The 20,018-nt window shown below is 51.8% G+C and overlaps 1 protein-coding gene across 3 annotated transcripts in view; it reads right to left on the bottom strand.

Annotated features, from left to right (window-relative positions):
* CARD11 (caspase recruitment domain family member 11) overlaps positions 1 to 20,018 on the bottom strand; it is a 103,224-nt gene that overhangs the window by 15,136 nt on the left and 68,070 nt on the right. For all 3 annotated transcript variants that reach the window (XM_065920199.1, XM_065920197.1, XM_065920198.1), the window contains exons 3-12: positions 14,837 to 15,049; positions 12,528 to 12,665; positions 11,126 to 11,451; positions 8,154 to 8,333; positions 7,121 to 7,273; positions 6,505 to 6,630; positions 5,728 to 5,925; positions 3,554 to 3,730; positions 2,178 to 2,229; positions 967 to 1,049 (exon numbers count right to left, since the gene is read on the bottom strand). In XM_065920199.1, coding sequence (XP_065776271.1) covers positions 967 to 1,049; positions 2,178 to 2,229; positions 3,554 to 3,730; positions 5,728 to 5,925; positions 6,505 to 6,630; positions 7,121 to 7,273; positions 8,154 to 8,333; positions 11,126 to 11,451; positions 12,528 to 12,665; positions 14,837 to 15,049 — 1,646 coding nt within the window. The remainder of the gene's footprint in view (positions 1 to 966; positions 1,050 to 2,177; positions 2,230 to 3,553; positions 3,731 to 5,727; positions 5,926 to 6,504; positions 6,631 to 7,120; positions 7,274 to 8,153; positions 8,334 to 11,125; positions 11,452 to 12,527; positions 12,666 to 14,836; positions 15,050 to 20,018) is intronic.

Raw genomic sequence — 20,018 nt, forward strand, 5'->3', positions numbered from 1 at the left:
CCTTGGCTGAAGGCTTGTGCTCAGCCTGGGGCAGGCAGAGCCACGGGGCTCGGCGCCCATCTGCGCATCCATCTGCTCGCCGAGGGAGCGGAACAGGGGAGGCGGTGGGAATCCGAGGGGGGTGCCCTGCGTGTGCCCGGCACAGGCTCAGCTCTACCCCCAGGGCTGCCCGGCCGTGGGCACCTGCGTGGGACGAGAGGAGACCTCTGGGCCCGGTGGGGCGGGGGGGGGGGGGAAGGCAACGGATGCCCTCGCAGACAGTGAGGCTGCTGCTGCAGGGTGACCCTGTGGACGAGGCCTGCCGCTCCCGGTATAGGGCCTGCCTGAAATAAGCGCCTTGGATTTCACCTCCCAGAGCTGCACTCAGACAGGAGTCATTCGTTATCAAATCTCTGCCTCCCTCAGGGCCTGATTTTGGAAGCTGAGCTGAGAAGCTTCCCAGGGTTTCCCCTCGGGGGTTAGAATTTCTAATGGCAGGCCTTCTGCTGCCTGGCCCTGGGCAGGGTGGCGGGGGGTGACACTGCCGTGGTGTGGGGACCCTGCCTGCCTCTCCCCGGCGGGCTGGAAGGAGGCATGAGGGGCGCCCAACTGGCCCTGCTCTGCCATGGGCAGCTCCAGCTGCTGCAGCCCCCGCCGGCCACCCCGCTCCAGTTGCCGGAGTCGCCAGGGGCTGAGGAGTGGTGGTGGGAGCTTCAGCCACCTGTGCAACCCATGGAGGCCCATCTCTCTTCCTACCAAGTGTTAAATTGGGAAAGGAGGCGGCAAGAAGCTGTAAGTAAATACATCGTGAGGCCCAGAAATGTCTTTAAATAAACACAAGGAGGTCTGGGCCTCAGCCCCAGGAGAGGCAAGGAGGCGGGACTGGGCCCACGAGCGGGTGAGGCCAGGTGGGGGGCCAGGGTTAGGGGGGCTTGGGGCACGTCCTGGGCTGGAAGGAGGTCTGCGGTGGGTGGGGCCCTCGCTCACCATCTTGGAGAAGGAGTTGGTGACGGGCAGGGACCGGGAGGAGCTGGGGCTGGCGTCCAGGAGGTCCTCTTCCTGTCCCCTCCCTGTCCTCAGCGAGCCGGGCAGGGGGTGCGGGGGGAAGGGGGTGGGGGAGGAAGGACAAGGAGAGGCGGTGAGAGCTCTGCCCCCCGGGGGGCCGTCCCGTCTGGGGAGCGCGTCCTGGCGGAGCGGGGGAGGGGGGGGGGCTCCTTGCCCCTCCCCCTGGAGGAGGAGCCGGCAGCCAGGTCCGGGGCAGCCTTGTCGAGGAGTGACAATGCCCTGCGTCCTGGCGACAGAGGCAGGCGTCCCCGTGGGTGCTCGGCGTGGAGCAGCGGGAACTGGGGCGGGAACTTGCCTGCCCGGCACCCTGACACCGGAACAGACCCGACCTGAGGCTCTCCTCAGGGGGGTGAAGTCCGTGAAACCTGGGCCCTGCCACGAGCCTCTGCAGGCCCCTGGGCTCCTGGCGCCGCCGGCTCTGCCCCCGGGAGGCGGGGGGGCGTGCAGCCCCGCGCACTGTGCCGGCTGCACGGCCGGGTGTCCACTTCCGGCTCCGGCCCGGGGTGGGGGCGCCGTGCCCAGCAGCCTCTCTCCCCCGCTTCCCGGCCCGTCTGTCTACACGCCCCCTTTCGACGGGTCCTCCTCTGACTGCTCCAACGGCTCTCGCAGCCGTCAGAGCGACATTCTACCTCCTCACAGATGGCCCCATCCGAGGCCGTGGGCTCTGGAAGAGTCTACGCAGACCCCTGGCACCCGGTCGCAGTGGGCACCCGGCTCACCCGGGGCAGACCCTTGCTGGCCGACCCTCCAGGGTCATGCCAAGGGCATGTGAGTGGGGATCTGAGGACGGTGTGTTGCAGAGAACCGGGGGCTTACGGGAGAGCTGGGGGCCTCCCGCGCCCGGGACTGTGTGGACAAGGGCAGTCCTCTGGCTGACCGGCCGGGAGCCCTAAGTGCCATGTTCAGGGGCTCCAGGCAGACCCGGGGGAGGGGGCCTCAGACATGACGTTTCCATGGTCGGGGCTCCAGCCCCCTCCAACGACAGCAACCATCTGGACACCCCGCCACCACGGGCCCCGGGGGCCCCGACACTCTCCTGGGTTAAACTCGAGGGACTGATGCCCACGATGGGGAAACAGATGGACCGAGCGTCAGCGTGACAGACAGGACCAGCATCCGGGCGTCTCGCTAACCTTGAAAGTCTGATGCTCGCTTCAGGCTGATGGGGGACTTGGCTCTCTGCAGCTGAAAGAGATGGAGCGGAGGGAAAGGCAGAGGACGCAAATCAAACCAGGCCCGACGTGTCACCCACACTAAGCAGAGAAATAAATCGAGGCCAGGCCACGTCGCCCTCGTCACGTGGCCACCAGGACCACGGAAGGCACAGGACACCCGAGCTCACAGCCGTGGCTCCCCGGCCCGAGCAGAGAGTTGCCGGTTCAGACAGGCTCCCCGCGCGGGAGGCGGGGCCACGCGGCTTGGACCGTCCCACAGCGGAGAGCGGACGCTCAGGGCGATGCCGTGAGGTGGGGCAGAAGGGTGAGGCTTTCGGGCAGTCAGCGGGCCACCCTCAGCAGCAGGTGCCCGGGGTGCCAGCCCGGCCTCGGAGGAGCTGCTCGAGCTGCCGCTCCCTGGGTGTGAGCCGGCGCGGGCAGAGCTCAGGCGGGCCACGTGGAGATGTGCTCACGCGCTCACTCAGTCGCTCATTTGCTTATTCACTTGCTCACTCATCCACTCGCTCACTCAGTCATTCACTCACTCTCTCATTCATTCACTCACTCGCTCGCTCACTCATCCACTCGCTTACTCACTTGCTTGCTCACTTGCAGACTCACTTGCTCTATCATTCACTCACTCACTCACTCGCTCACTCACTTGCTTACTCGCTCACTCATCCACTCGCTCACTCACTCGCTTGCTCACTCATTCACTTGCTCGCTTGCTCACTCATTCACTTGCTCACTCACTTGCTCATCCACTCACTCACTCATCCACTCACTCACTCGCTAGCTCACTCATTCACTTGCTCACTTACTTGCTCACTCGCTCTCTCACTCACTTGCTCACTCACTCACTTGCTCACTCATTCACTCACTCGCTCACTCACTCGCTCGCTCACTCACTCGCTCACTCATTCACTTGCTCACTTGCTCACTCACTTGCTTGCTCGCTCACTCATTCACTCACTCGTTCACTCACATTCATTCATCCCTCAGCTGACGGGCTGCGCTCGACATCCAGCAAGGCAGGCAGGACGAGCGCTCTGCTACTAGCTGCCATCACAAGCCAGTCACATCAATAAACATGCGATAGACACTCAGTACCCATTTGTTGAACAAACAAGTGAATGTGGAGATCATGCTCATCTCACTCTCTCCCTTCTCTCTCTTAACTTCCACCACAATCACAGGAGGAGGAGAGAATTGGTGAAAAAAACAAGCAGAAAGCACAGGCTGGTTCACAGGTCTAGGTGCGTCGGGGGTTTGAGACCCGCCCGCCTGCAGAGGGCCCCGGCGCCCCGCCCCGCCCCGCCCCGCGATGGCCCGTCTCGCCCTGCTGTGAGCGGCACCTGGATGCCCTTCAGGTTCATCCTGCGCTTGGGCGGGTGGTGGGGCAGGAAGTAGCGGTTGTCCTCTGGCGAGTCCTCCGAGGTGGAGGAGTCGTCGGCCTCCTGACCGTTGGTCCTGGGGCTGGTGTCACCGAAGTTCTGAGAGATGATGGTCACCGGCAGGTTCCTGGGCAGACTCTGAAGACAAGGAGAGGCCGCGCCCGTCATGAGCGCCCAGAGCGCCCAGCGCACCGGGAAACGGCTCTGCCCGCGGCGCTACCGCTCACCTCCCCTGGGCACCACGCTTGGAGCTCTGGGCGGAGGGGAGGGGGCTGCCCCTCCTTCCTGAACCCTGGGTCCACCTCGAGGCCAAGCTCTATCATCCTAGCTCCTCGCTCCTCCTCTCAAGCCCTGCCCGCCTCATCTCCCACCCGCTAGGCCCTGGTATGCTTTATAGCAGTGAAGGGATCGCCTCCCAGCTGGTCACGGCCCCTTGGCCCTTGGCCACCACCAGATCCCCAATTTTCTACTCCTGTGCCTAAGCTACAAACATAAAAATTACTGATGAGTGACTGCACCACAATAAAAGGCCTGCTGTCCTAAGGGGTTTGCATCCATGATCTGAGGCCGAGGTGCAGAGTATTAAGTACCTTGAGGTTGATCCTCCAAAGCCATGCTGCCTCCAAACCCAAAGCTCCTGGCCTTTCCTCCCGGCCCCAGATCCTTCAAGGTCCAGGAAAAACTCCCAACCAAGCTCCTTAGCAGACAGGCCCACCCTGCTCCCTGGTGCTCCCCGATCCTGCGCACCTCCCTCCTGGCCCTGCCGGCCACTCAAGGACGACAGAACTGCCCACCGCAGGCCATGGGTGTCACACCCTCAGGCCTCTGCTCTCGATGTCCTTGTGGCCTGGAATACTGCCCCATCTTCCCTCATCTAGCCCGGCGACATCACAGTGTTGGCTCATAAATGTTTCCCAAAGGGTACAGCCATGCCTGGCACCATGCTACATGCTGGACACAGAGGGGCCTACACGGGGCTTCTCCGTCATCATAAACTGAGAAATGCTCAAAGGGGAGAGCCTAACCAGGAGGCTCCTGGTTTCCATGATGGGGGCCACCGATCGCCTCGCCAAGGAAGTGACACTTCCGCCAACCCCAGAAGGGGGACAGAACTTGGTCAGTGAAGTCCAGGGACAACATCCCCAGTGGAGGTCCCAAGGCGTGCCCCCCCCTCCCACCATGGGGAGTCTTTCCTGGAACTCTGACAGAATGGGGGCCTCCTCCCCTGGGCACTCATAGCACCCCTTCAACTCATCATTTACAGCATTTGTGCTGAAAAGTCATGTTCCTGAATCTGCCTCCAGCATCAGACCTGAGTCCTCTGGGCGAAGGGTGAGGGGTGGAGGGTCTTATCCTGGTCCCCGAGTCACTGGCTAGTGACGCCCTTGGGCAAGTTCACTGCTTGTGTCCAATTCTACCCTTGGCGAAGGGAGTCAGTGATCTCACCGTCCTGGCAGGATGGTCCTGCGGGTTAAAGGAGATTCGCCACAGAAGGCGCTTGGCTCAGGACCTGCAGAGCCCATAGCCACGAGAGACGGCATTGCCTGCTTGCATGGGCATCACTCGCTTCTGAGCGCCTGGGGCCCTGCTGTGACAGGCACCTGAGCTTCCCATCGAGATGAGTGATGCTTTCTTTATGAACCCTAGTGACTGATGGGAGCCGCGCATCTTAAACCCAGTGCCCGCCCACATGGGTTTAAGGAAACCCAGTGGGATGTTACTGAGAGGGAGCTGCAGTTCTAACTTGGAAGTGACTTGCCCGAGATCCCCCGGCCAGCCGGCAGGTGGCCAGGCCAGGTGTCTGTCCTGCCTCTTCCAGCTTCCACATGAGCAGGAGGTAGCAGTTCTGCCCTACTACATGCACGTGGAACTCTGCTCAACGTGATGTGGCAGTGGGATGGGAGGGGAGTTTGAGGGGACAGTGGACACATGGATATGTATGGCGGAGTCCCTTCCCTGTTTATCTGAAACAGCATTGTTAACTGGCTAAATGCCAATACAAAATAAAAAGCTAAGAAAAAAATGAGCGGTCCGGTCTGTTCATCACAACAGACACCCAAGGTTCCCCAGGCTCGGGCGGGCGGGCGCTCCGGGTGTGGTCAGGACGACTGTCCTCTGCGGGGGCCCCCGCCCACCTGCTCGAGGGTGCCGCTGTCCTTGGAGAGGCGCCGCAGCTTGCTCTCCAGGTTGACGATGCAGGCCTCCCGCCGCACCATCTCGATGCGCATCTCGTCGTTCTTCTCCTCCAGCTCGCGGATCTGCTTCCGGTACTTGTCCTTTTCGATCAGGCACTGGGAGTACTGGGTCTGCGCTTCGTCCCGGGAGTGGAAGGCCTGCCCGGGAGGCAGAGGACAAGGCCGCTGGGTTCTTTGCCGCCCCCCTCGTCTGACCCCCACCCCCAAATCAGACGCAGGACCCTTGCCCCCCAGCCCATGTGTCAGCCACAGTGAATCCTGCCCTTTTCCTGAATCTGACACTTGGGTGTTTCCACGGCTACCGTCCTCTGCATGTGTTACAGCCCCTGTGAGTCCACCCTGGCTGTGCGCCCCCTGCCGGGTAAATGGTCTGAGACAGAGCCCACCCACTACCCTAAGAGGTGGAGCTGTCACTGTATTCCCGCTTCACAGACGGGAGCACTGAGGCTTCCAGGCAGGGACAGCGTGGCGCCCACACGTCTGAAGGGTGACAGGGCCTGGACCTGGCCGTCTGACTCTGAAGCACAGGATACCGGAGTTCCGCTCAGGCCCCCGCTCTGCTATTTAAACACCAGGGACACAGCTGGGATGGGATTCGTTTTTGGAAGAGAAGCAGGAAAGACGGGCTCCTGAGTGGTGCCTGCAGAGCTGATGACACTACCCCGACAACATCCCACCGGCCCCCACGGCCTGGAGCCTGGGCCGGCCGGTTGGTACCTGGTCCCGCTCCCGCTCCACCTCCTCGAGCTGCAGCATGACGGTGTTCATGCGGTGCTTGTACATCTCGCAGTCCTTCCCTAGCGTGGAGCACTTCAGCTCCAGGTCCTCCTTCTCCTCCAGGTACTGCGAGCACAGGGAGAGACCGATACATGCATCAGGCCACTGACAAACCAGGGCCGACAGCCGGTTCCCAGCCTCGGCTTCCCAGGGCCGGCCCGCCCCTCCCCGCGGCGCCTGACTCTCTAAGAGTTAGCGCTCTGATGAGAAGGAACCGGGATAAAAGGCCAGCCCACCAGCTCAGATCTGATGCAGACCTACTATGTGCAGGGGGAGTGGGTGGACTCCTGAGGCCTTCAGCCTGGGGTGGGGTGGGGGACAGGGTGGACACGAGCGTGCCCTCCTGAGGCTGCAGCGGTCAGCCGGGGGCGAGATCAGTGCCATGCGGACACTTAGAACAATTCACAAGTAACTGCAAGGAGCTGACACGCAGGGAATCACACCGGGGTGCAGACCTGGTCCCGGAAGACAGTGCGGGGCCCAGAGGTCCCACAGACACACACGGGGGTCCGGGGCTCCCACCCCGAACTGCAGCCCTGGCCGTCTGAGGGCCCACCTTGTCCCTCAGCTCCTCCGCCTGGCGGACCTCCTCCTGCAGGTTGTAGATCTTGTTGACGAGCTCCTGCCGGTCCTCCAGGGCCTCCTTGCGGTCATGCTCCAGGATGTCCAGGATGGCCTTGTCTGAGTCTGGCAGGCTGCGCTTGCCGGCCTGCGCGGGTGGGGGGCGGTGTGTGTGTGGGGGGAACGCTTAACGGGGCTGGGGGGTGTGGGGCAGGGAGCAAGGAGGCCCGGGAAGGAGGCAGACAGAAGCGCCAGCGACAGACACGCAGCGAGCGGGAGGCTTTGTGCCAGGGGAAGCAGAGGCAAGAGTCGCTGTCTCTCGGGGTCCTTAAGCGGCTTATTACTTATGAATTTTATCACCTGGAAAGAAGCATAAAACCCACTTCTGCTCAGAAACATCCCGATGCCTATTGTTCTGCCCCGGCTCTTATCAGAGCCCAGAGAGGCAGTTGTGCAGCTTCTCCGAACATTTCACAGGTGAAGACAAAGATGGGGCTGATCTGCCTTGCAGATGCCTCCCTTGAAACATCAACTAATCTGCTCCGATTAAACTGGGCCCCAGTCTCTGCTCTGAACCAGGGCCTTCCACGCCAGGCGGCAATGACCCTGGGGGGCATCACTCTTTCTGGGCTAGGGGGCGGGTGCCTTCCTTCCTCCCCTGCACATGTATTTGGGGTTGTTTTTCCTCTGTACCCACAGATGACTCTGTGATGACAAAGAAAGGGAGGCCCTCGAAGCTTTAACAAATCCCTCACAGCTGAGAGCTGAGTTTCTTGGAATCTTTAAGGCAAGAAGTTTTCCCCCGAAGTACTTTCCTCACAGTGCCCAGGACACTGATTTTCGTGAAATGATTCAATCGAGGGAACAACGTCACAAGTGTGACCTCACATAATGTCTGAGAAGTGGGCGGTGCAGACACCCCTGTCGACAGAGAAGGAACTAAGGCGGCCAAGGAGGATGACATGAATTTTCTGCAGCCCCGTGGTCAGCAAGGGACACCCCAGCGGGCATGCTGCCCCCGCCCTCACCTGGATGATGGACTGTAGCTCCTGGATCTTGGTCTTCAGCATCTCGTTCTCCCGCTCCAGCTCCAGGACTTGCTCCTTCTTGGGCCGGTTTTCTATGTCGTTCTTCAGTTTTAGCGACTGGTTCCTCTCCAGCTTGCATTCCTCCTCCATCTTGTTCAACCGATGCTTGAGCTGGTCAATCTGAAACACCGCCAGGGGCCCGAGGGGAGAACTGAGTTGTAGGGAAACATTCAGAACAGGCAGGGCCTCCCCACATCCTGCTGGACTTCCAGCAAGATCTGTGTTCTGTCCCCCTCTCCTCCTCCAGCTGGTGACACCAAAGGGCTCAAAGATACTCCTTCAGCGAAACAAACCACTCCCCTCCTTGCTGAGGAAGAGGTCCTGGTCTGTTAGTTGAGAATAGTGCTCGGGCAGTTATGGTCCTCAGAAAACCTCCTCGGGCAATTTTCATGGGGGTGGAACAGGTTACAGGTTAGGATGAGAGGTTCCCAAGGTACCCAAGGTTCCCAAGGATGGTGTTTCCCCGAGGTACACTTCCCACTCTAAAGGTCTTTTCTGATGGGTTTCGAACTCTGATCCTCAGAAGACAAGATTCCTGAAGACCCCTAGTGTTTTGGAAGGGGGCACGGGTAGGGGGAGGGGAATTCAGGCTCTATCCTGACTTCATGCCCCAGTGCAGCTCTGCTTGCATGATTTGGCCTCGTGGGTTTCATCCAAGATTTTATCTGAAGAAATGGCACCACTGCTAAAAGCACAGCTTGAGACTCATTGGACTATAGGTTGGCAGGATCTCTGGCCTAAAGGACCTGACCAGATTTAGTGTAAGAAAAAGTGCCTTACTGGAGGAGGCAGTTACTATTCTTGGGACTTTGACAACTGGTGGTGTGCTGAGCTTCAACCTCAAGAAGTCAGTGTCAGGAACTGGAGATAGGAGAAGACTTCTTAAACTCCTGTGACTAAGTGTGTTTGCTTCCCCAAACTGATCAGCCTTGGCAAAACATCTAAAATAAGAAGATTGTTTTAAGGTTTTGCAAGGAAGAGACCATCAAGGGGTGAGTGTTCTTTTTTCAATTCTAGGCTTTTGAAATCTGGCAGGTAGAGGGCAGTGGCTTTAGCCAGGAGGGGACCTCGGCTGCACCCTTGTGGCCTGAGAAATGGCCTAGGACTCAGCTGGCCAGATATTCTTTCAACCAAAGAGAAAAGTTCTCTTAAGTTCTGATATGCTTTCTTGCTATTACTTTATAGTCAGGAAAACATAAAACAGTCCTAAGAGAGAGAGAGTTTTAAATCTCTACAACACCCTCAAATCCTAGATAAAAACAGCATGGAAACCTTTTCTTCTGGTCACGCAAAAAATAAAATAAAAAATCCTCACCATCTTGGAAGATGAATCCAAGTGCCCCTGTTCTAGGTCCATTCGAGTAGACATAAAGTAGATACTACTGGGTCAGCCATTTTGCCAAAGACTTATATTTCAGTACTGAGCAATCCTAAGGTGTAGGTTTTATTTTCATTTTCATGTATTTGCCATTTACAAATGAGGAAACCAGGCGAAGAACTAATCAAGTGGTAAAGCCAGAAGCAGGTCTTGCACTCAAATCCAAAGGACTTAAATGCTCATGCTCTTTGCTTGCTATGCCACTGACTCAGTTCACCTGAATTCCAGTGGACTGTTTACTGATCTGTCAGCTTCAACTAAATTGTAAGTGACCTGGGCAGAAATCAGGTTATTTATCCCTATGTCCCCCACAGTGCTTAGCACCGTGCCTTACATATGGCAGGTGCTTAATAAATATTCCAAAAGCCTATTTTCCGCCCAGCAGACAGAGTGATCCTTCTAGATATAAATCAGTTGTCAGTCCCAGCTCTCAATCCTTCAGTGGCTTCCATCACTCCTGGAATAAATTCTAAAGTTCTTACCAAGCCCCCATGATCTGGACCCTGGCCATCTCTTCAAGCTGCTTGCTCATCTGGCTCCAGCCTTGCCGGCTCTCCTGCTGTTTCTCAAAAATACCAAGCATGCCCCTACCTGGGGTCTTTGCACTCACTCTCTGCTCTTCATCCTGAGACTTCCATGACTGGCTCCCTCCCTTTCCTCAGATCTCTGCTCCTGTGTCCCCTTCTCAGGAACCCTTCCTGACCATCCTATTTAAAACAGGATCCCTCACTCACTACCCCCAAATTCTTTTCTCCTTCTTTTTAACAGCACTGATTACTACCAGGTATTGATGTATTTGTTTTCTGATTACAATGTGAGCTCCCTGACAGCAGGGCTTTGGTCCTGAGTTATGTATTCCTGGAAAAGAGCCTGGTGCAAGGCAGTGCACAATAAATAAAAGGAATGAATGAGTTAAGCCAATTCCCTTCTCCATCTCCCTTTTGGAGGTAAACTTATTAACGACGTCCATCACTTGGCTACTGGGTTTTTCACTGATATTCCACTGTGTCACGCTGAGCTGTGCAGAGAGATACAGCTGTGAAGAGGAGAGTCCTCGCCTCAAGGACCTCACAACTCCAGGGGACAAGTGCTGAGTCTCCGTGATGCTTTCCCTGAGGGCCATCGGGGTGGGCAGAACCCTAGGTCCTCTACCTTCGCCCCCGTGTGATTCAGGGCACGTGGGCGCGTGTCTGGTACATGCACCTGGCCGGTCCGGGTTCCGGAGCATGAGGGAAGCCCCATCGCATGGAGGTGTGTGTGTCCCCTCACGTGGATGCTTGCGCATGCGCACAGGGGCTGCGCGAGGCTCCTGAGCAGGAAGTCCAGGTCAGCAGGTCCGTGTGCGCATGTGCAGACATACACGTGGTTGTGGGGGGCGGGGCTAAACTGTCCCCGCCAAGCCTCACCGGGTGGGCACACGCATGCGCACAGTGACCTTCGCGCTCCCTCAGCTGGCCAGGCCGCCTGCTGGTCTCTGCCCCCGGGCTTCGCCTTTGTTGAGTGGGGCCCCGGGGTCCCGCCGCTCGCCCCTCACCTCGAGCTGGAGGTCTCGGCTCCGCATGACCGCCATGTTCTTCTCCTCGCTGAGCTGGGCGTAGCGCATGGCCAAGTTGTAGTTGTCGTCCTTCACCTTGACCAGCTCGTCGTTGTAGCTGTCTCGCTCCTCCTTCATCTTGTAGTAGCGCTCCTGGAAGGTCAGCAGCTCCACCCGCGTCAGCGTCAGCTGCTTCTTCTCGTCCTCCAGCTGCCGGGACTTGGCCAGCAGCTCGCACCGCTGCAGGTCCTTGGCCTTCATCTGCTGCTGCAGCTTGATGACCTCGTTCATCAGGAAGTGCGTGAGGCCCTCGTGGCCCTCCTCCACTGCGGAGACGGGGCATCAGTCAGGCCTGAGGGCGGGCGGGCAAGAAGGGCTCCAGACAAGGGGCTGCGGTCACTCGTTCCCTCGTTCCCTCCCTAACGTTCTCCCGAGTGCTCACTGCCCACGGGGCACTGGGGATTTGGGGTGAGCCAGACAGCCTTGGTCCCGGGAGAGCTTATGTTTGGTAAGGGAGACAGACATTTAAAAAAAAGCAAATGATCACACACGAATATAACTACAGACTGAGAGGGTTTCACAAAGTATAGGGGCCCATGGGAGTGTGTAAGGGGGACCAGATCCAACGGACTGGATGGAAGCATTAGAGAAGGCACTTGATGGATGAGCTGAAGTCTTGAGGAGAGAAAACACCTTCTAGGAAGGCTGGGCAACATGGCCAAGGTCCTAAGGGAACGGAGGAGGGACCTGGTACATTTCAGAGACTGAAGGAAGACCAAGTGGCTGGAGCTTAGAGACAGGCAGAAAGGTGAGACTGGGAGTATCGTCAGGTCCTGGACCATGCAGGGTCCTTGTGGGCTGCACCTGGGTCTTTAAATGGAAACATTGGAAAGTCACGGAATGGGTTTAAGTGGGGGAGGGTAACTCGAGGAGTAGAGACATCACTGGAGCAGCAAAGGAATGGATATAAAGGGTTGATAAGGTTTGTAAGGGTCTTGACTAGGGTGGTGGTGTATATGAAGACTGACTCAAGAATATTTAGGAAGGAGAATTAAGACAACAAGATGACCATGGGCTCTGGTTCATGTGATGCTGGCGAGAAAGCAGGCAAAGTAAAGACACGATTCAGAGGGGAGTGTTAGTTTCTGCTCCACCCACCAACACTCCTGGGGGGAAGCTCAATGAACACCCACTTCTCTGGGCTCTTGATTCAGTTTGTCCCGCTGTCACCCACCTTTCATCATCAGGCAGAAGTAAGTGGTTGACAGTTCACACGTGCCACCACGGCACCATCCTGATAGCACGCTTCATAGCCTGACATCTGTCCCACCGCTGGACACACACACACGTACACAAACACCTCTCCTACCACAGGTAGAATGCTGATGGCAAAGCCACTTACCCACAATGGTGGAGAACCTCCGAGTAGGCTCCTTCCCAGTCACCAGTTTGTATAATTCTGGGTAGTAAAATTCCAAGCTCTCCAAGAAAACCACATAGCCCCTTTGCCCCTTGGTATGTAGAATGTCCAACAGTCGACCTAGAGGAAAGGTCAGATCACTCAGAAGGAAGAGTACACGTCTGACTGGATGCAAGTCTCCAGACCCAGTCTTAACGCTGGCTCATATTCATCAGTACACTCTTAAGAAGATGGTCCCCACCTCCTGTCACTCCGAGTTATATCTTACAGTCCAGATAATGTAAATCAAAGTGCCAGGCCCTCAGCAGGGGTTCAGTGTTAGCTTCCTTTCTCCAGAGCTTTCCAGGCACCAATGGTAAAGAATCCACCTGCCAAATGCAGGAGACATAAGAGACCCGAGTTTGAAACCTGGGTTGGGAAGATCCCCTGGAGGAGGAAATGGCAACCCACTCCAGTGTTCTTGCCTGGAGAATCCCATAGACAGAGTAGCCTGGCGGGCTATGGTCCATGGGGTCGCAGAGTCAGACATGACTGAAGCAACGTAGCATGCAAGCAGGCAGGTACAGTATGCAAAGCAGCTAATTTTGAGCCCCCTGGTGGTTCAGATAGTAAAGAATCCGCCTGCAATGCAGGATACCCAGGTTGAATCCCTGGGTGGGAAAGATCCCCTGGAAAAGGGAATGGCAACCCACTCCAAGATTCTTGCCTGGAGAATTCCATGGAGCCTGGTGGGCTACAGTCCATGGGGTCACAAAGAGTTGGACATGACTGAGCGACTAATGCTTTCTTTTCTACAAGAAGTTGGTAGAACCAGAATAAACGGAATTGCAGGCATAGGAAACCAATGGTTTTAAAGAACTTCCCAATTGCCTGGGGCTAAAATTAACCACACAGGGAACAGCTCATCTATGATAGAAGGAGGATGGACGTGCAGCAGCAATTACAGAGTAATCTATGGCTCTCTGGAATTCAGACCCGGAAACCAGTATTTGGATGGGCACCCAGGAAAAGTCAGAAAGCAGGGCAGCTCCATGTTCTTCAATGAGATTATCACATAACCTGGAAACATCTGTAATTTCTTTGGCAGTTTTCAAGGAAAACTGTTTATACTACTGGTTCCACTTACTGTTTCCATTTCTTGACCCTTCCTTGATAATCCCTTCCAATGGGATTATCACATAACCTGGAAACATCTGTAATTTCCTTGGCAGTTTTCAAGGAAAACTGTTTATCCTACTGGTTCTACTTACTGTTTCCATTTCTTGACCCTTCCTTAAACATTTTATTTTCAGTTATTTCTTCCTTTGAGGTCCTAAAACTCTATGCTTCCCCTAGGATAGACTTAATAAATAAACTTCATCTTGTGTCAATTGACTCTTTGTCAGAGCTACCTGGAGCACTGTATTGAGAGGGGTTCTAAAGTTACATCCAAGCTCAGCAGGAAAGCACGCTGTGATTAGTGATGTCTGTCATGTAAGCTAAAGAGTCACAGCGTACGAGCTGCTCATCACCGGTCATACTGTGGGCAGGTTAGTCGCAAGCCTCTTAAGCTGGGAACCACAGAAAGAAATGTATTTTACATTGTGACCACATGCTTACACACAAAGACATATTTTGTTACAAACATATGCATGTGTATACACACATATGTATATAAAACCAGAACAATGTTCACAAACCACACTTATTTTACCTTTAATGCAAATAAAGTGTGATAAATGTGATAAAGTGTCATGGACCCCTAGGCAGTCTGGAAAAGCCTACAGACTCTTTATCAAAATACTATTTTTAAACTGATTAAAATACATTGGGTTACAAAGGGAATCAATTATAAGAAGATACTGTAACAAATATTAAATTTGCAGCTCCGTAATAAACGTGCTTCTTTATTAATGCATTAAATAACCCAATCTCTCGGCAAGTCTAATAACTGCAATAATTTCAAGGGAGAGATGACTATAAATGGTATTTTGGAATATCTCTAATAGCAGTAATGTGGTAAGATATCTGGAATGCTTACTGTTGACAAGATCACAAGTATTGCTAATCACTGTGGTCTGTTGCTCAGCTATGTTCATCCCTGGAGGGAGTGCTAAGTGTTTGTGTAGGTTAGTAAAATAAAGAGGCACCGTCTCCACACCCCTATCCAAGTTCACAGATCCTCTCTGCACACGGAGAGCTGGGTGGGGGACCAGGGGTGGCCAGAGGTGTGTGGACTCCAGTTAAGAAGCCCCTGAGTGAGGGAAGGTTCACGTTGCCGCCGCTCACTGGAGAGAAGCCGCTGAGCTTACCTGCCCGGTTGATCTTGGATGGCAGCATGGGGGCGTTGAGCACCTCATCTTCATCTTGTTCGTCGATGACCTTGCACTGGCGCAGGTAGGGGGTGAGCTTGGCGGGGTTGATGTAGCGACTCAGCATGTGCCGGTTGCACTCCACGTTCTCCCACAGGGCGTCCTCCTCATCCTTCAGCGTCTCCATGTAGTCGTCCATCTCGGGCGCTCCTCCTTCCAGACATAAACCCCAACACGGTTAATCAAAGAGCCTCGCGGGACGAGCTCTATCAACTCTGGAGAAATCTCCAGGATCTACTGTTAAAGAAGGCAGAGAAAAGTATATACAGTAGTTTACCTTTTATTTAAGAAAGGAAGGCACGTGAATAGAGACAATGTAATTCTTTATGTGCTAAACAATGGATGAATAAGTCATAAAATAAAAATTATAGACAGGGAAAACTTTGAGGTTGGCATATATCCTTTCCATCCAAGTTTTTATATCTTACTAAGAATTTATCTTTTGGAAAACAATATATGCTATACTTTTTGTTTTACAGTTTCACATAAATGGTGTCATAATATATGCTTTCCTGTTTCCTTTTTCAACTTGCTTTTTTTTTTCCTTTATGCATTTATTGAGATTTACCTAGGTTGACACGTACAGACCTAATTCATTCATTTTTAAAAACAGCTTTGTTGAGATATAATTCATGTACCATATAATTCACCTTTTAAAAGTGTACAATTCAATGCTTTTTAGTATATTCCCAGAACACAATTCATTTTAGAAAATATTCATCACCCCCCAAAGAAACTTCCTACCAAGGGTAGCAGTCACTCCCCACTTCCCTCCAACACCGCCCCTCCCCAGCCTCAGGCAATCACTGCTCTACTGGCTCTGCAGACTTGCTGCTTCTGGCCATTTCACTTAGATGGGATCACACGATACATGGTCTTTTCTGACTGCTCCTTTTCAAGGTTTGTCCACGCTGTATGTAGCATGTTTCAGCACCACTTTTTATTGAGGAATACTTTTTCATTGTTTGGATATATCGCACCTTGTTTATCCATCCATTGATGAGTATTCGGGTTGTTTGGTTATTATGAATTGTGCTACTGTGAAGATTCATGTTTAAGTCTTTGTTAGATGCATTTTTATTTCCCTTGGGCAGATAGGCAGAAGTAGAATTGATGAGCCATATGGTAACTCTATTCTAACATTTTGAGGAACTGCTAAACTGTTTCTAAAAGTGGCTGCACCATATTATATTCCTGCTAGCAATGTACAAGGTTTAGATTTATCCACATTCTTGTCAACACTTGTTATTGTCCATCTTTTTTTTTTTTCCCTATAGCCGTCTGAACAGGCGGAAAAGGGTATTTCATTGTGGCTTTGATTTGATTTCTCTAAAGACTAATGACGTTGAACATCTTGTGTGCATATCAGTCACTTGGGCATTGAGAAATGTCTGTTCAAATCCTTCGCCCATTTTTAAACTGCATTGTTTTTATTATGGAATTTTTTAATGTGTTCTGGATACAAGTCAGCTATGATTTGCAGATATTTTCTCCTATCCTGTCAATTATCTTTTCATTTTCTTAAAGGTATTATTTGTAGCATAAAAGCTTTTAATTTTGATGTAGTCCAATTTCTTTTTTCACTTCTGGTTTTGCTGTGTATCTAAGAAACCATTGCTTACTTAATTCAAGGTTATAAAGATTTACTTCTGTTTATTTTTCTAACACTTTTATACTTTTAACTCTCACATTTAGGCTTATGATGCATTTTTAAGTTAATTTTTGTGTATGGTGTGAGGTAAGGGTCCAACTGTTTTTTACATGTGGATATTCAGTTGTCCTGGGGCTTCCTTGATGGCTCAGTAGAGGTAAAGAATCTGTCTGCCAATGCAGGAGACACAGGAGACATGGGTTTAATACCTGGGTTGGGAAGGTCCCCTGGAGGAGGAAATGGCAGCCCACTCCAGTATTCTTGCCTGAAAAATCCCACGGACAGAGGAACCTGGCAGGCTACAATCCAAAGGGTCGCAAAGATTCGGACATGACTGAGTGACTGAACAGGCTTGTGTACGAACGCGCGCGTGCGCGCACACACACACACACACACACTCGGTTGTCTCAGCACAATTTGTTGAAAAGATTCTTCTTTCCCCATTAAATGGTCTTAGTACCTTTGTCAAAAGTCAATTGACCGTAAAAGTTTAAGTGTTTATTTCTGGACTGTCAATGCTATTCCATTGATCTGTATGTCTGTCCTTAGGCCAGTACCCCACTCTCTTCATTACTGTAAGTGGATAGCTAAGTTTTAAAATTGGGAAGTGTGAGTCTTCCAACCTTGTTCTTCCCATTTCAGACTGTTTCGTCTATTCAGGGCCCTTGGCAATTCCATGTGAATTTTAGGAATCAGCTTGCCAATACTTGCAAAAAAAAAAAAAAAAAAAATAGCTGGGATTTTGACAGTGGATCCACTGAATACGTAGATGAATTTGAACAGCAATACTATCTAACAGTTACATGCTATGCTTCGAGAACATGGCTTCCCAGCTGGTGCTAGTGGTAAAGAACCCACCTGCTAATGCTGGAGAGGTAAGGGACGCCAGTTCAATCCCAGGTCAGGAAGATTCCCTAGAGAAGGGAATGGCGACTCACTCCAGTATTCTTGCCTGGAGAATACCATGGACAGAGGAGCCTGGGGGGCTACAGTCCTTGGGGTCGCAAACAGAATATGGAATGTGTTTCTTCTAATTCAGATCTCTAATTTCTCTCAGCAATGCATTGTAGTTTCCAATGTACACTTCTTATGCTAAATTTATTCCTAAGTATTTTATTCTTTTTGATGGCATTATAAACGTGGGCTATAGTATTCATCTTACTTCTGTCTTCTCAATATGGATGCCTTTCCTTTTCTTTTCTTCCCCCTCTCTAATTTCCCAGGCTATAACTTCTAACACAGTGTTACACGGAAGTGGCAAGAGTGGACATCGTTGTCTTGTTCTTGACCACGGGGGAAAAGCATCCAGTCTGTCACCATTAAGCAGAATGTCACCTGGTTGAGGGTGTGTGTGTTTCAGACATACTTTATCAGGTTCAGGAAACTCCCTGAGTATTTTTGTCACAAAAGGGATGTCTGATTTTGTCAAATGCTTTCTCTGCCTCCATTGAGATTACCATATAGTATTTAGTTTTTATTCTATTAATATAATACATTAACTGATTTTCGGGCATTAAACAAACCTTGCATTCTTGCTGTAAATCCCAGTTAGTTACAGATTTGTTGGATTTGGCTTGCTAGTATGTTTTTGAGCCTTCTGGCATCCATAGTTATGAGAGATGTTAGTTGGTACTTTTCTTTCCTCAAGATGTCGGACTGGCTTTGACATCAGGAGAATTTTTACCTCACAGAGTAAACTGGGAAGTGTTCCTTCCTCTTGCACTTCTTGGGAAAGTTAATGAAGATCAGGCATACTTTTGTCTTTGTTTGGTGGAGGCTTTGCTTGGTGGGTAGGTTTTTGATTACTAATTCTTTACTTGTTGTAGGTTTGCTCATATTTCCTGTTTTTCTTGAGTCAGTTTCAATAGCTTGTGTCTTTCTAGGAATCTGTCCATTTCATGTAAGTAACCCAATTGTTTGGAAACAATGTTCATATTTTTCTTTTATTTTTATTTTGCCTCTTATTTCTTTAATAAGGTTAGTAGCAGTGTCCCTTCTCTTATTCCTGATTCTAGTAATTTGGATCATCTCTCTCTTTTTTTCTTGGTCAGTCTAGCTCAGGGTTTGTTGATATTTCAAAGAACAACTTTTGGTTTCACTGATTTTCTCTATTGCCTTTCCGTTCTCTTAACTCATTTATTTTTGTCCTAATATGTGTTACTTCCTTCCTTCTGTTCGCTTCAGGTTCACTTTGCTCTTCTTTTTCTAGCTTCACAAAGTGGAAGGTCAGGTTACTGATTTGAGATCTTTAAAAAAAATATTAACATGTATAGATATACATTTCCCTCTGCTTTAGTGACACCAATTTCGACATGTTGCATTTCCATTTGCCTCGAAGTAAAATGGGGAAACCCAAACGAACCTTTTGACCAACCCAATACCTTTGGCTATAAGGTTTTTCTCCTGTAGATGATATATAAGAGATCTTATTGTTTTAATCTAATCTGACAATCCCTTAATTTCTATTGATTTATTCATTCTTAACTGCTGTATATATTATTCCATTGCCAGAATACACCATAATTTATTTCTTCATTTCTCTATAATAGATATTTATTTCCCCCCAATTTTTTTACTTGAACATTTAACATTATTTGTAGTTGGAAAAAATGTAAGCAATCCAGACATTCTTCAGTAGATATTCAATGATCCTTTCACCTTATGGAATAACATTTTGAAAATATGTGGTAACATAAAAAGATTCCAAGACATTGTTTTTTTAAAAAGTAAAGACAGGCATATATTCATACATACATACATGTGGTATAATTTAAAATGGATCTGGGGACTTCCTTGGTGGTTCAGTGGTTAAGAATCTGCCTGCCAATGCAAGGGACCTAGGTTTGATCCCTGGTCTGGGAAGATTCCGCGTGCCGGGGGACAACCAAGCCTGAGGTCCACAACTGCTGAGGACCACAGCCCAGAGGCCGGGCCCTGCAGCAAGAGCAGTCACCGAGATGCGGAGCGGGCGCACGGCAGCCAGAGAGCAGCCCCTGCGCGCCGCGGCTGGAGACAGCTGTGCCCCGCAGTGAAGACCCAGCGCAGCCAGAGTTAGTAAGTAAATAAAATGTAAAGCATATATAATTAAATACATATGCCCCTGGTTTCGGGCAAGGGGCTCCAGGATTCCGAGAGGGATATCCCCCAGAGGGATAAGAGTGTTTTTAGTATGGTAACGGGATGACTCTTGGGTAAGGGGCTGCAGGAGCTTCAGGATGGGAACTGAAAAACCAAGCAAGTGATTATAAGGTTATAACTTTCAAGGGGGAGAGGCTAGAGATTGAGTCCAATCACCATTCTGAGAATGAGTTAATCAATCACGGTTACGTAATAACACTTGATAAAAAATCCCTGCACAACGGGAGGCAAAGAGCTTCCGAGGTTCTGAACTCCAGCCCCTGCTGGCACGGGTGCCATCTCAATGCCAGGGAACTGACGCGTCCGTGTTCGGGAGCTCCTTGCGTGTGCTTC

The sequence above is a fragment of the Muntiacus reevesi genome, chromosome 2 (assembly GCF_963930625.1).
Source record: "Muntiacus reevesi chromosome 2, mMunRee1.1, whole genome shotgun sequence".
NCBI lineage: Eukaryota > Metazoa > Chordata > Mammalia > Artiodactyla > Cervidae > Muntiacus > Muntiacus reevesi.